The 12,770-nt window shown below is 37.1% G+C and overlaps 2 protein-coding genes across 2 annotated transcripts in view; one reads left to right on the forward strand and one right to left on the reverse strand.

The window, feature by feature from the left end:
* Positions 1–12,770, forward strand: part of LOC137498433 (zinc-regulated GTPase metalloprotein activator 1-like) — a 562,086-nt gene that overhangs the window by 362,109 nt on the left and 187,207 nt on the right. The gene's annotated exons all lie outside the window — the stretch shown is intronic.
* LOC136863883 (alpha-tocopherol transfer protein-like) overlaps positions 898–12,770 on the reverse strand; it is a 78,052-nt gene continuing 66,179 nt past the window's right edge. The window contains exon 7 of the mRNA XM_067140268.2: positions 898–3,931. Within this exon, the coding sequence (XP_066996369.1) occupies positions 3,780–3,931 (152 nt within the window). The 3' untranslated portion in view covers positions 898–3,779. The remainder of the gene's footprint in view (positions 3,932–12,770) is intronic.

Here is a 12,770-nt window from a genome sequence, read left to right on the forward strand (position 1 = left end):
TTCTGTTTCTTTTTTCTTTGATTGGCCTTGTGTTATGACTGAGGATGATGGTGGTGTAAGGGGAAAGCAATAGGACCCTCATCCCCTGTATTGTGATCTGTGTATGAAGATTCTTGCCAAGAACTTTATTGTATTCAGTCCCGCTGTTCTTCTGTATGAGTGCTGCTAAGCTGGAAGAGCAGCTCTTATTGTAAATTGCCAGGCTGAGTGGCTTAGACGGTTGAGGCACTGGCCTTCTGACCCCACTTTTCTTTTTTTTTTTCTTTTTTTTTTCCTAGTTGCTTTACGTCGCACCGACACAGATAGGTCTTATGGCGACGATGGGACAGGGAAGGGCTAGGAGTGGGAAGGAAGCGGCCGTGGCCTTAATTAAGGTACAGCCCCAGCATTTGCCTGGTGTGAAAATGGGAAACCACGGAAAACCATTTTCAGGGTTGCCGACAATGGGGTTCGAACCTACTAACTCCCGAATACTGGATACTGGCCGCAATTAAGCGACTGCAGCTATCGAGCTCGGTTGACCCCAACTTGGCAGGTTTGATCCTGGCTCAGTCCAGAGTTATTTGTAGGTGCTCAAATATGCCAGCCATGTGTCAGTAGATTTACTGGCACATAAAAGAACTCCTGCCGGACTAAATTTTGGCACCTCAGCGTCTCCAAAAACCCTAAAAATGTAGTTAGTGGGACATAAAGCAAATAACATTATCTTATTGTAGATCAGTCTTCTACAGTTGTTGGAATCATCGTGAGACTTCTGGTATGTACTTACCTTATTTCTGCGTTTCTTCTCCTCTTTAAAGTTTATTGCAGTAACTGATGTACTTCAGCTGGAATATTCTGAATAGCAGTTGGAGAAAATTGATATTACAATGACTGTGGAATTAGATAATACGGTAATTTACTCACTTTTTTTATTATACATTTGAAATTTTCTATTTGGAATTTAAATAACTTAATTTTTTCTGAGAATACAATAGTATATTTACAAATCATTCATGACTTTTTGGTTGGGTAAACTGGGCCTAGTTGTGATAGACAAACATATCATTGTATGAGAATGAACATAATGTTGGAAGTCAGGAAGTCATTTTTCTTCTGAAATTGACAAACATTGCAAATTTTTGCCCAGTCAGTATCAATTGAATTTCAGATCTGCACTTACAGAATATAAGAATGAAACTAATTTTAAGCCAAATTGACCTAATTAACTTTTGTCAACTTGCTTGTTATAGTCTAATCAAATGAGATACTTATCATTTTATTGCTTATAATTTCAAAATTATATACATTAAATCCATCCTAAGTTAGTGTGTGATCAGTATTCAGCTGCTAGGAGTTCCTGCATGTTATTTATGAGGGTAAAAGCAGTCAAGTCATTTTCAGAAATTTCCATTTCAAATTTGTATGTTAAGCACGTCTTCCTATTGCTTCCTCTCACATTCCATGTTCTGATTAAGAAGAGGTATAAAGGGGAGTCATTACAACTATTATAACTATTCCACTCCTTTCATCTTGTCTATACTGCAAACATTTATAGAAATATGTGTTCAAACTGGGGCACCTGATCTTGTAGACGAGGAGGCCTTACAACCGTTTCACAGATTTTTATTCATGATATATATTTTCGGTTTATGCCGTGTATGAACCATACAAACACCCTCAACACGTTCATATAGTTCATACACGGCATAAACCCTAAATATGTATCATGAATAGTTATACGGGCCTTGCAAGTCTAAATGATAGTCATAGATTTTTGTCTTTTATGTATACTACTATCACTTGATATCATGCAGCATATGGCTGTGGTGGTGGTGGTGGTGGTGGTGGTGGTGGTGGTGGTGGTGGTGGTGGTGGTGGTGATGATGATGATGATGATTGTTCCATTCTTGACTTGCCATATGGTGAGTGAGGATATAATATGTAAAGGGACAACTTTGGTATTTATGTGTTCTGGGTACATAGATATATTTACAATATTTTAAAATTAACATGCATTAATTAGCTATTCAGTTTCACTATTACTAGCAATTATTTTTTTAAATGACCATTCACTAGTGATTAATAAACCACGTACCGTAGCATTGGCAATAAAATGTACGTTTACATTTTTTAAACTAAATGCATTGGAAAATGACATGATCTCATCTATGTTAAAATGGTTAATACCTCCCAGAACTTCATATGTGTTTAAGGTATTAGCAAAGTAATAAATTTATTGAAAGAGGAATTTATACGCAACTTGCATAACTCTCATGGTACAATCAATAATTAAACGTATAAAACAAACACGATGGTGCTACAATGTTACTGGGCCTTGACCCTCCGAATGACTCTGCTCAGCCTGAAGGCCTGCAGATTACAAGGTGATGCATGGTCAGCACTTTGAATTCTTTTAGCTGGTGCTTTTGGCTTTCTAGTTTGGAACTGCTATCTCACCTTCAGACAGCATTTGGGCTGAGTGGCTGTGTGGACCTCAAACTGTACCTCAGATCTACATAAAAATCCCTGACCTGGCAGGGAACTGAACCCAGGGCATCTGGTAACAGGCAGGTTCTCTACTCCTAGAACCACAGAACCAACACTTATATACATAGGTAATGGCAACTATTTATTTTCCAGATACGTAGCAAACTTACAAGGTTGTACGTTTTACAGGCTGATGTAGCCACCAGTGTTGCGTACGTGTTGGAAACCCTTGGACACCGTCAGCACTGCCTGAACTCTGGATGGTGCAAAGAGAGCAATTGATTGCATGCAGAACATCTTCAACTGTTTAGAAGCGAATCCCACACAATAGTTCCTTCATCTTAGGGATTAGGTCGAAGTCACAGGGACTGGGGGATGATAGAGCACTTCCCAGCCCCAGCGATTGAACAGATCAGACACCGCTCCTGCTGCATGTGTTCTTGCATTGTCTTGCAGAAAGATGGGTGTGTTACGCTCCTGCTGCATGTGCCCTTGCATTGTCTTGCAGAAGAATGGGTGCATTACACATAAAATGTCTTAGTGACTTCGACCTAATCCCTAAGATGAAGTATGCTCTGCATGTGATTCACATCTGAACAATCAAAGATGTTCTGCAGGCAGTCGATCACTCTCTTCGTACCATCCAGAGATCAGCCAGTGCCAACGGTACCCAAAGGCTTCTGAGTCACTGGGAACATGTATGCAATGCTGGTGGCTACATCTTAGACCTGTAAAACCTAGAATCTTGTAAGTATCCTCTTTATCTACAAAATAAATAGTTGCCACTATTAAAAAATCAACCTATTTATGTGAAAGAGTAAAATCCTCATTTACTACCAAGATGACTAAAGTAAAGATTTACCTACAAGCCAGTTCTGGCAGATTAGGTTCAAAACAAGAAAGAAGTTTAAAAAAAAAAAGGAAGATTCATCATTATAAAACCGTTAAACGTCTTCCAAAACTGGGCAGGAGTCTCCAGATAGTCAGGCTAGCATATCATGTTGACATTTTCAAATCCTTATTGCTTGTTTTCAAAATTGTACGTATATTTGGTGCTTTTGTCCCTAGAGATTAAGGAGTATTTTAGAATGTGAGAGAGCAAAGTATTTTAATGTGTGATATGATTATTCACATACTTTCCTGATGTTTTACATTATGGTAAATTGAACTTATTATCAGACCTTCCTCTTGAAAGACTTCTCTGCATAGAGTTGGGAATTCTACTAATCTTTTTCAAGCATAGAAATCACCCTTCAACAGCTTGAATACTGACCAGTTTTTCAAGGAATTCTGCATCTAATTCATTCCTCTTAATCTATTGATAGTTTTTTGAAGGATCCATCCATACCAAACAATTCACTTGCAAATCGTGTTTTTGATGGCCGTTTGGATTCATCTGTTCTCTTTTTCTCTTCTTCAATAAACCAATCTCTGTAGCTTTCTAATTTTATCCTCCAGGCATCTGAAATATACAAAGAAATCAATATGAATTACAAAGAACATTTGTTCCACAGTTCATTCTCTTACTTTGAAATAAATTCATGTGTACCATATTAGTCTTCTGTTATATAATCCCCTAATAACTCATTTTCTTAGGTCTCTTAGTGTTCTTAGTTTATATGCTATGCCCAGGTACATGTCTTCTATTCTGTTGACAATACAGAAATTGCATAGTTTGTGCTTTGTATCTATATCTCATTAGCATGACTTAACATAACAATCATTCTGGTTTTTAATGGCACATTTTAATGGCTTCTTTGAATTTTCTTATTTTTTTACTTTGCTTAGCAGAAAAATGTGATCCTTTTGATATGTATGTTTGTATTTGTCGCTCCTTTAAAACCTGCAAAAAATATAAATGGATGGATGTACACGGTAAGATTCCCTTTTGAAATGTGTATGAAATGACTGCACCATCAGTAGTTCTGAGACTGTTCTTATTTGGAAATTATGCCCGAAGGTTTGGTGATAACTGACTTTCATAGCTAACATAGTTCTCCAAGATGTAATTTAGAAACACATCATTAGCTAGGGAAGTATTGGGAGCAATGCTGGGAAGTTCTACAAATGCATCAGACACCTGTTCAGGAAGTACGTATGATAACCCTTAAGTCTGATTTAACTATTTTCCCATGTCCAAATATTTATCTACATATTCTTGTTTCAGTCCTATGTCAACAAATTTTTGGGGCCAGAGTTGTCAGAGATGAAAATGAATAACATTTTTGTTGAATCAGGAAGGCAAATTTTAATCGTTCTGTGCACTGTGACTTCAAAATCTACAATTACTATTGATGGATTAAAGTGAACATTGCATTATGTGAAAATTAATCTCCACATGGTTTTATAAAACATTACACTTTCGCTCTAAAGTAAACAGTAAACAACTTGAATGTAATCCACCTCAGAGAAGTCATTAATTGTATAGATAATTCCAATATAAATGGTCCATTATTGGACATTATCGAATCGTCAAGATTTGCTTAAAATGTTTCGCACGTGTATAGAACTTACCATCTGCTAAAACAGTTGAACTGTTCGAATATAAATACTGAAAATTACTTGTAGCCTATATGTTAAAAGGCAGATACTTGAATTGAAGTCTACATGACAAAATTATTTGCATTAATTTGCCTGTATTAATGCATTATGTCACTGCTCTAATGCCTCTTGTGCTAACTGTGGAGCTAAGGTTATGTGCTTCTTTCTAGCTCTGTACATTGCTAAGTGAATGTTCTTAAAGTCGTTTATTTGCAGAGACGAAATACTAATATTAGTGCAACCTCTCCAAAGGGTAAGGTTACAATTAATAGGTTTAAAGAAGAGAAAATGTTTGCTACCGTAATGCTTTCACCAAAAGTACTGTACACTAGGCATGTAAACATGTACGAAATTAAATTTGCAAGCACATAAATCACAGGAAATAAACAAACAGTTTAACCAACATGACTATTAAGAAAGGATAACCGGGAAGCGGCTGGGAACCATATCCAGGCGGTGGAAGGTATTGGTAACACTGAAGAAGCGAAGTCAATGTAATCCTAAACTTTACTTAACAAGTTAGATTTGATTTCATATATAAAGCAATAACCAAGATACAATTAAAATAATGACGGCATAATTTCAACAACCATTACAATTTACATGAGGGTAGCTTTTAGTAATTAAATTTATTTTACACCGGAACATCACACATGACGTTCCACTGTCGTGGCGTTACCTTTAAAAACCCAAAACAGTTCGAAATAAATAAAGGAAGGTAACGTTATACTAAAGTGAAGAGATACATCTAAGGAGGAAAAATAATTTACGTATAATCATGGAGCAGAGCATCTTCAGTGGGTAGCCCCCTCAAAAACACTTCTGAGAAAGGGTACCCGACCTAAAGATGAATATTCCATGATGAAGCGGAATTAATGAGATAGTCCCGAGAAAAATATTACTGATAAGGATTACTTCGAAAGGCGTATAACATTTAATTTACAAAACAACAAACGGGAACTATCTCTTAACAAGGTGAGGTGACTTACCGAAACAGCTAAGTCATAATTATAACATCTGGAAGCAGAAGGAAACACGGGTACGCTCCGGCAAGATAAATTAAATGAATCACTACATCTGAAACTGAATACCAGAAAAGTTAAAAAATAATAATCAGTGCTTACCGGATGGTGGGGCCCAGAAGACCCGTACCTTGGAAGGTGACCGTTCCCTTCAGTGGTCAAACAGAAAAGACGCCCTCGCAGAGCAAGGCTCCAGCGACAACGCTTCTCCCCGGAAATTATGAAATATTACCACGGCCAATGAGCGTACGATGATTTCCTTCACCTACCAATCACATTTCCTTTTATTTTCTCCAATAGGAGCGCAGAAAAAAATAGTGCTGACAAAGAACATTTAGGAAGCCTCTAGAAATTACGAAATTGATGCAACTTTACAAAACCGGAAATCTCCCACACCGATGTGGCGCGTGTGGTACAGGATGCACCAGAATTACAATGACAATCAAATAATTTTAAAATCATATCGACTTCAAACAAATTAAACAATTCCAAAATTCACATACTGAGGAAAACCAAAACAAACAATTGAATAAATCCTTTACATACATAATTTATCACCGTCTTCCGAGTCCAAATAATCAAATCCCAATAATCACAACAATTAGTACCATGTGGCAATGATCGACAAACAATTTTATTGGGTGGCAATGTTAATTCACCACATACTTTTCTTTTACATTTATTAAAAGCTATATGCCCTTCCATTTCTCGGTCATTTAATGCAAATGTACATGTTTGCACACTGGACGTAAGATTCCAATAACCTCACAATTTAATTTTGACCTTTGCAAAGCACTTATTCACTGCACATCTCCATGATTTAACTCCTGTCTGTATGACTTGACGAAATTTGTATTTAAATTTACTGAAAAATATACATTCTGTACCATGATGTAATAACAGACTGATGAAGTCTGTATGGTTAATTACCGAGCTCGATAGCTGCAGTCGCTTAAGTGCAGCCAGTATCCAGTAATCGGGAGATGGTGGGTTCGAGCCCCACTGTCGGCGGCCCTGAAGATGGTTTTCCGTGGTTTCCCATTTTCACACAAGGCAAATGCCGGGGCTGTACCTTAATTAAGGCCACGGCCGCTTCCTTCCACTTCCTAGGCCTTTCCTATCCCGTCGTCGCCATAAGACATATCTGTGTCGGTGCGATGAAAAGCAAATAGAAAAAAAGAAAAAAAAAGTATGGTTAATTGACCTGGCACACCACAATGTAATGTAGTACTTATGTTGCTCACTGGAACCTTAATCATACGGCCGAATGTCGCCATTATCCGAAATAAAACGTTTTATGGCCTCTTGACTACCTACGGCTTGGCAGTTGAATGCAGTGTTGCTGAACAATTGTAATATATACATGACTAATGACTAGATTTTGTTCAAGTGAAGTAGACAGTTTTGCTCAATGAATCAGTCACTTTTGTTCAGGTGAGGTAGACATTTCTCCCTCATTTGCCCTAAAGTATGTTACCCTATAGCCGCACGGTATTCTTTATACTCCTTTCCATCAGAGCTGGAGATCGTCCTTCACCGTTCGGATTGAAGCTCTGACGGGAAGGAGTACACAGAATATTGTGCGGCTGTAGACGGGACTACATTATGGAGATGGGCCAATCCGTAGCAGCAAGACACACACACATCTCCAGCAGCTCTCAAAATCAGCCACACTGCAGATATCCCATACTTAGCCTCTAGCCTTCACTTGACTTCATTTGACGATGGTGAGGGTAATTTTTTACATTATGAACTAAATGTTATTGATGACTGTCGACTTCTTACTACAGCTATGATTCAATGATTCAACTGTCACACTGCCGTTTCAACTAGAATGTCAATAAACCCATATTCTTAACAACATTTTACCATTGCATCAAATTGAGATGGTCCATAGAGGTCCAATTTAAACATCGTGTTTCAACCTTCAACTACAACTTCGTATTTTTTATCAAAGTGAACCACAACTTCATCATATGCCATTGACTTTCGACTCTTATCTCATGTAAACAAATAATTAGAGATCACTTGACCATCCTTCAACATTATTTTATTCAACATTAGTTTTTGATTAAATACTGTTTTGATCGTCATTTTCGTTGTAACCGCTTGTTGGCCAACATAATTTTATAGCAATCTTATCACTTGTTCATAACAGACTGTTGCTTTGTTCATTTTAATTATAATAGAAGCCTTCTAATGTCAATATTACAAATACTTTCACCAATTGTATATTTCCTCACTCATTGTAATATCTTTAAAACCAACATTATTACAAGTCTTTTACCATATGTTAATTTTAGATCAAGTCTCTCCAAGGCTTTTAAAAAAAAATGTTTTATTTCATGTATATGTAAATCAAGTGCCTGATTTTATTTCAAGGTTAAGGCAATGGCTGATGATGCCTATATACAAGGCGAAACATGTACCATTTTAGTTAACATGTCAATGTAAATCAACAAAGAGAAGACTTATTGTAATGATTAGGTGGTCACATTAATAATTAACTTATTGTTATTATTCCAATCAAATATCATCAACACGGATCAAAAATGATATTTATCACATGTAATAAGTGGTATGTTCCGAGCTGTCAGCGGAGTGATGGCGTGGAATGACATTAGTAGATGAATAAGTTTGAGTGGCGTCTTTAAAAGTAGTAAAGATCACAATATGAAAATAAAGTTGGAATTCAAGAGGACAAATTGGGGCAAATATTAATTTATAGGAAGGAGAGTTAGGGATTGGAATAACTTACCAAGGGAAATGTTCAATAAATTTCCAATTTCTTTGAAATCATTTAAGAAAAGGCTAGGAGAACAACAGATAGGGAATCTGCCACCTGGGCGACTGCCCTATATGCAGATCAGTAAAACAATTTTTATCTCGTATTTTGGGGGGATTTTTGGGCATATACATGCGAAATGGACAGTGTCCTTGAAATGCGATCAGCTGTTCATCGACTGTCAAGAAACCTCCTGAAATATAGTTACGAGTGCATGGTGAAACAAACTGATCCCAAAGCTCACGTATAGGTGCAAACATATCATGTTCATGACGCAAAGGTCTGGTTGTCTTGTCATCAAATCTAAGACTGTTCATCAGAAAGTCAAAACGGTCTTTTGACATGCGAGATACATAGCGTGATCCACTGAAACTAAAGTCAAATAATTCTTTAGGGTTCACATGGTTAATTTTCTTAACAGCTGACAGTACTAACAGACCCATGAGAGATTTCATTTCTACTAAATTAGTTGTGTAATTGGTTGAGGTTATGTTTGTGTATTTTATATTTTTATCAGTGATTTCAGTATTGGTGTGAGTAACTATTGGGTTTAGCATATCTTCAGAAAAAGGAAATGAAAGCATCTATTGGACTTTCCACTTTTACTCCATCATTTGCTGGCCTTTGTCTCGTATAAATAATATGTCGAACTGGTGTTCGGCTTCCAGCCCTTTGTGGCTTTTTTGCGGGCCTCTTATGACCGACTCATCCTCTGAAAATCGTTTTCCTTGGAACAGTTATATTTGCGTGTCTACTGTTGTTTCTATCATTATCGTTATCACTGTCACATTCTGAACGTTGATTACTATTACTTGCCTGATGTGTGCCCTGAGATGAAGTTCGAAGTTCTTCACTTGCCGATTGGTTGCTTTCATCTTCTGAGCTGTTGAGCAATGAGGTAGGGTCGGCATCACTGTCTGACCATTGCAATGATTCTTCTACACCATCTTCAACTTCAATTACATCACTTTCATTACAACTAATATCTCCTGAAGAGAGTGGTTCTCTGTCTAATTAAAAAAGAACTGCCGCTATCAATTTATCATCGTGCGCTAGATTTTCCATTTCAGTATTCTATTAAGCTTACGTATTATGTACAGAAAACATTACTGTAATAAACCAAATATTCACACTATTTACAGCTATGTACAAATCACGAATACTTTCACAAATCATATACATTAGTCTCTCAGATGACGTTAATATCGCAGCGAACAACTTGACCTTTATGCTTGAAACCAAGGTCAGCACTGATTGTTGATAGCTGGGGAAGAATAGATGGAGGGGGAAGGCACAGTTCATTAGCGTCTGGGGTGCGTAGTCTGGAAGACAAAAGTTTATGATCCTAGGGTTAATCATGCATTAGTCCTGACAAACTGGAAATCAGTATAATTTTGACCATAATGGCAACCAATGGTCTGTATTGACTTAAATCATTGTTCTTAATTATTTACAGTAAGTATCTGCCTTTTCAATACAATTCCAAGCCTAGTGTATTTACTAATACATCAGATACCGAAAGATATATATAAATACATGTTTTGAGACTCTACTAATACAGTGGATGCTGTTTATTGTAATCACGGATAATGTTATCAACTGTATTATGTAATCACTTTTATGAAGTCTCGTGCGGACAAATACTGAAACATTGAAAATTCTCAGTTTAATGTGATCATGAATTCGATTTATGTTATCACATTTGTTTTCAACGATTTTGTTCTCAAGTATGCGAGTAGAATGCATACGAAGAAAATGCTCCCAACCTTTAAAATCCCATTTTTTCACTGCACCTGTCTTCAAGACCACTTTCACATCTCATCTTTTGTAGCAGGTGTATGGTAGAAAACCGGCCAGTTCAGGTAACCCTCCCGCATACACTTTCTCTCTTGTTTCTTCCCTTACAGTAGTTTAGCCAATGACCACTCACTCGAGTCTTACTAATGCTTCCGCACTGTGCAGTTCTTAGCGTTGTGCAGTGATGGCTAGTGTGAAAAGCAAACTTAAAGACTTAACCATTAAGGAGAAATTTTCAATTATAGAACGTTATGACAAATTGCCTATAATGAGCCAATGCAATGTTGCTGTGAAGTTACGAATTTTGCAACCTCTTCTGTGCAAGCTATTGAAAAATCGAGACAGTATTCTTAAGGCAGCAAAAGAAAACAAAAACTTCAACTCTAAGCGAAATCGTGATGAGAAAGACGGTAAAGTTGAATCAGCTCTAAAGCTTTGGTTCTCAAATGTTCGTGAGAAATATGCTCGTGCTGATGGTCCTCTGATAAGGAAAAAGGCCGAAGAACTACCAAAAATAATTGGGAAAAGATAATTTTGTGGCATTGGAAGGATGGTTCCACTGTTGGAAGAAATGAGAAAATATACTGTACAAACGAACGCATGGTGAGCAGAAGGACGCTGATTCTGTCGCTGCTGAGAAGTGGATAGAAGAGGAGTGGCCTAAAATTGCTTCTGAATTCCCTCCCGAGTGTGTGTATAATGCTGATGAGACTGCACTGTATTATCGCGCCTGCCTGAACACACTTGTTCAAAAATGAAAGTGTTAAAGGCTGTAAAACCTCCAAGGAACGAGTAACAGGTTTATGTTGTACGAATATGTCTGGTGAAAAGAAAAGACTGTTAGTGATTGGGAAAAGTAAGAACCCACGTTGCTTTAAAGGCATCAATAAGTTTCCAGTGTGGACTATCACTCCAACTGTAATGCATGGATGACTGCCCTGATTTTTAAAGGATGGCTACTGAAGTGGGATAATAGGCTGGACCGTAAAATCATTTTGCTGGTTGACAATTGTGCAGCACACATTGTGAATTCTGAGCTCAAGAACATCAATGTGGTTTTCTTACAGGCAAATATGACTTAATTCAACTGTGTAATCAAGGAATCATTTGCACCATGAATGCATATTATCGCCATGAAATGAGCACAAGAATCTTAGAAAACATAGACGATTCCCATAAAACTAGTGCCAATGCCCATACCAAAAAACCAGCCTTCTCAATGCCCTGCCTCTTCTAGCCATGTCTTGGGATAATGTCTCAGCACATACAATAAAGAATTGTTTCAGCCATGGGGGATTTTTAAGACGGTTACCAGAAGTAGAGGAGAATGTTGAAATTTGTCCAACAGGCTTAATGGAAGATGAATTTCAGGAATGGATGGACATTGATGAAGGCATCACTACGGATGCAAAACAGCCAGAAGACATCGTATGTGAGGCAAAAGATAGACATGCTGATGATGGCGATGCTGCTGAAATTTCCCGAACACCAATGAATGCTGAAATGCAACAGGCACTAGATATCTTGCGACGAGGTATTCAGCGTCAGTGGACTTCCAAGAACATGAAATATTCATTGATCGACTATTGAGAGACAACCAGAAGCAAACAAAAATTAAAGGCTATTTTATATAGCTGAAAACGGTTAACTGTATTCCTGTGCTGTGTTCCAGTATCTGTTTCATTGTAGTGCATGTAGGTTATGAATCAGTGTTTCATTGTAGTGCATGTAGGTTATAAATAAATACAGTAGGTTACATGTCAATTTTCACTTTTCAGCTACTGTTATCAATTGGTTAATGTTTTCAAATTATCTGCGTCCAAGAGTGATCATAATAATAAATGTATTAGACCTTTTGAAAAATTATTCCCCAACATAAAACTGGTGAAAAACAATAAAACATATTAAAAGTTCAAACATGAATAACATTTGTTATGTCCAATCTTGTCCTGTAAATATTATGTGAGAGTTCATGTATGGTATTAATATTAAGATGATTTTGCAATTATCAAATACTGTTGAGGTGTGGCATCTGTATGACCTTCATAAACCAAATGCCCTTCACAGGTCTCATATTGTTCTTGTTGCTAAAAGCGGACACATACTTTATCAATTTTATTAAGAAGAGCAACACGAGACCTATGAAGAGCATTTGG

The sequence above is a fragment of the Anabrus simplex genome, chromosome 2 (genome assembly GCF_040414725.1).
Source record: "Anabrus simplex isolate iqAnaSimp1 chromosome 2, ASM4041472v1, whole genome shotgun sequence".
Lineage (NCBI taxonomy): Eukaryota > Metazoa > Arthropoda > Insecta > Orthoptera > Tettigoniidae > Anabrus > Anabrus simplex.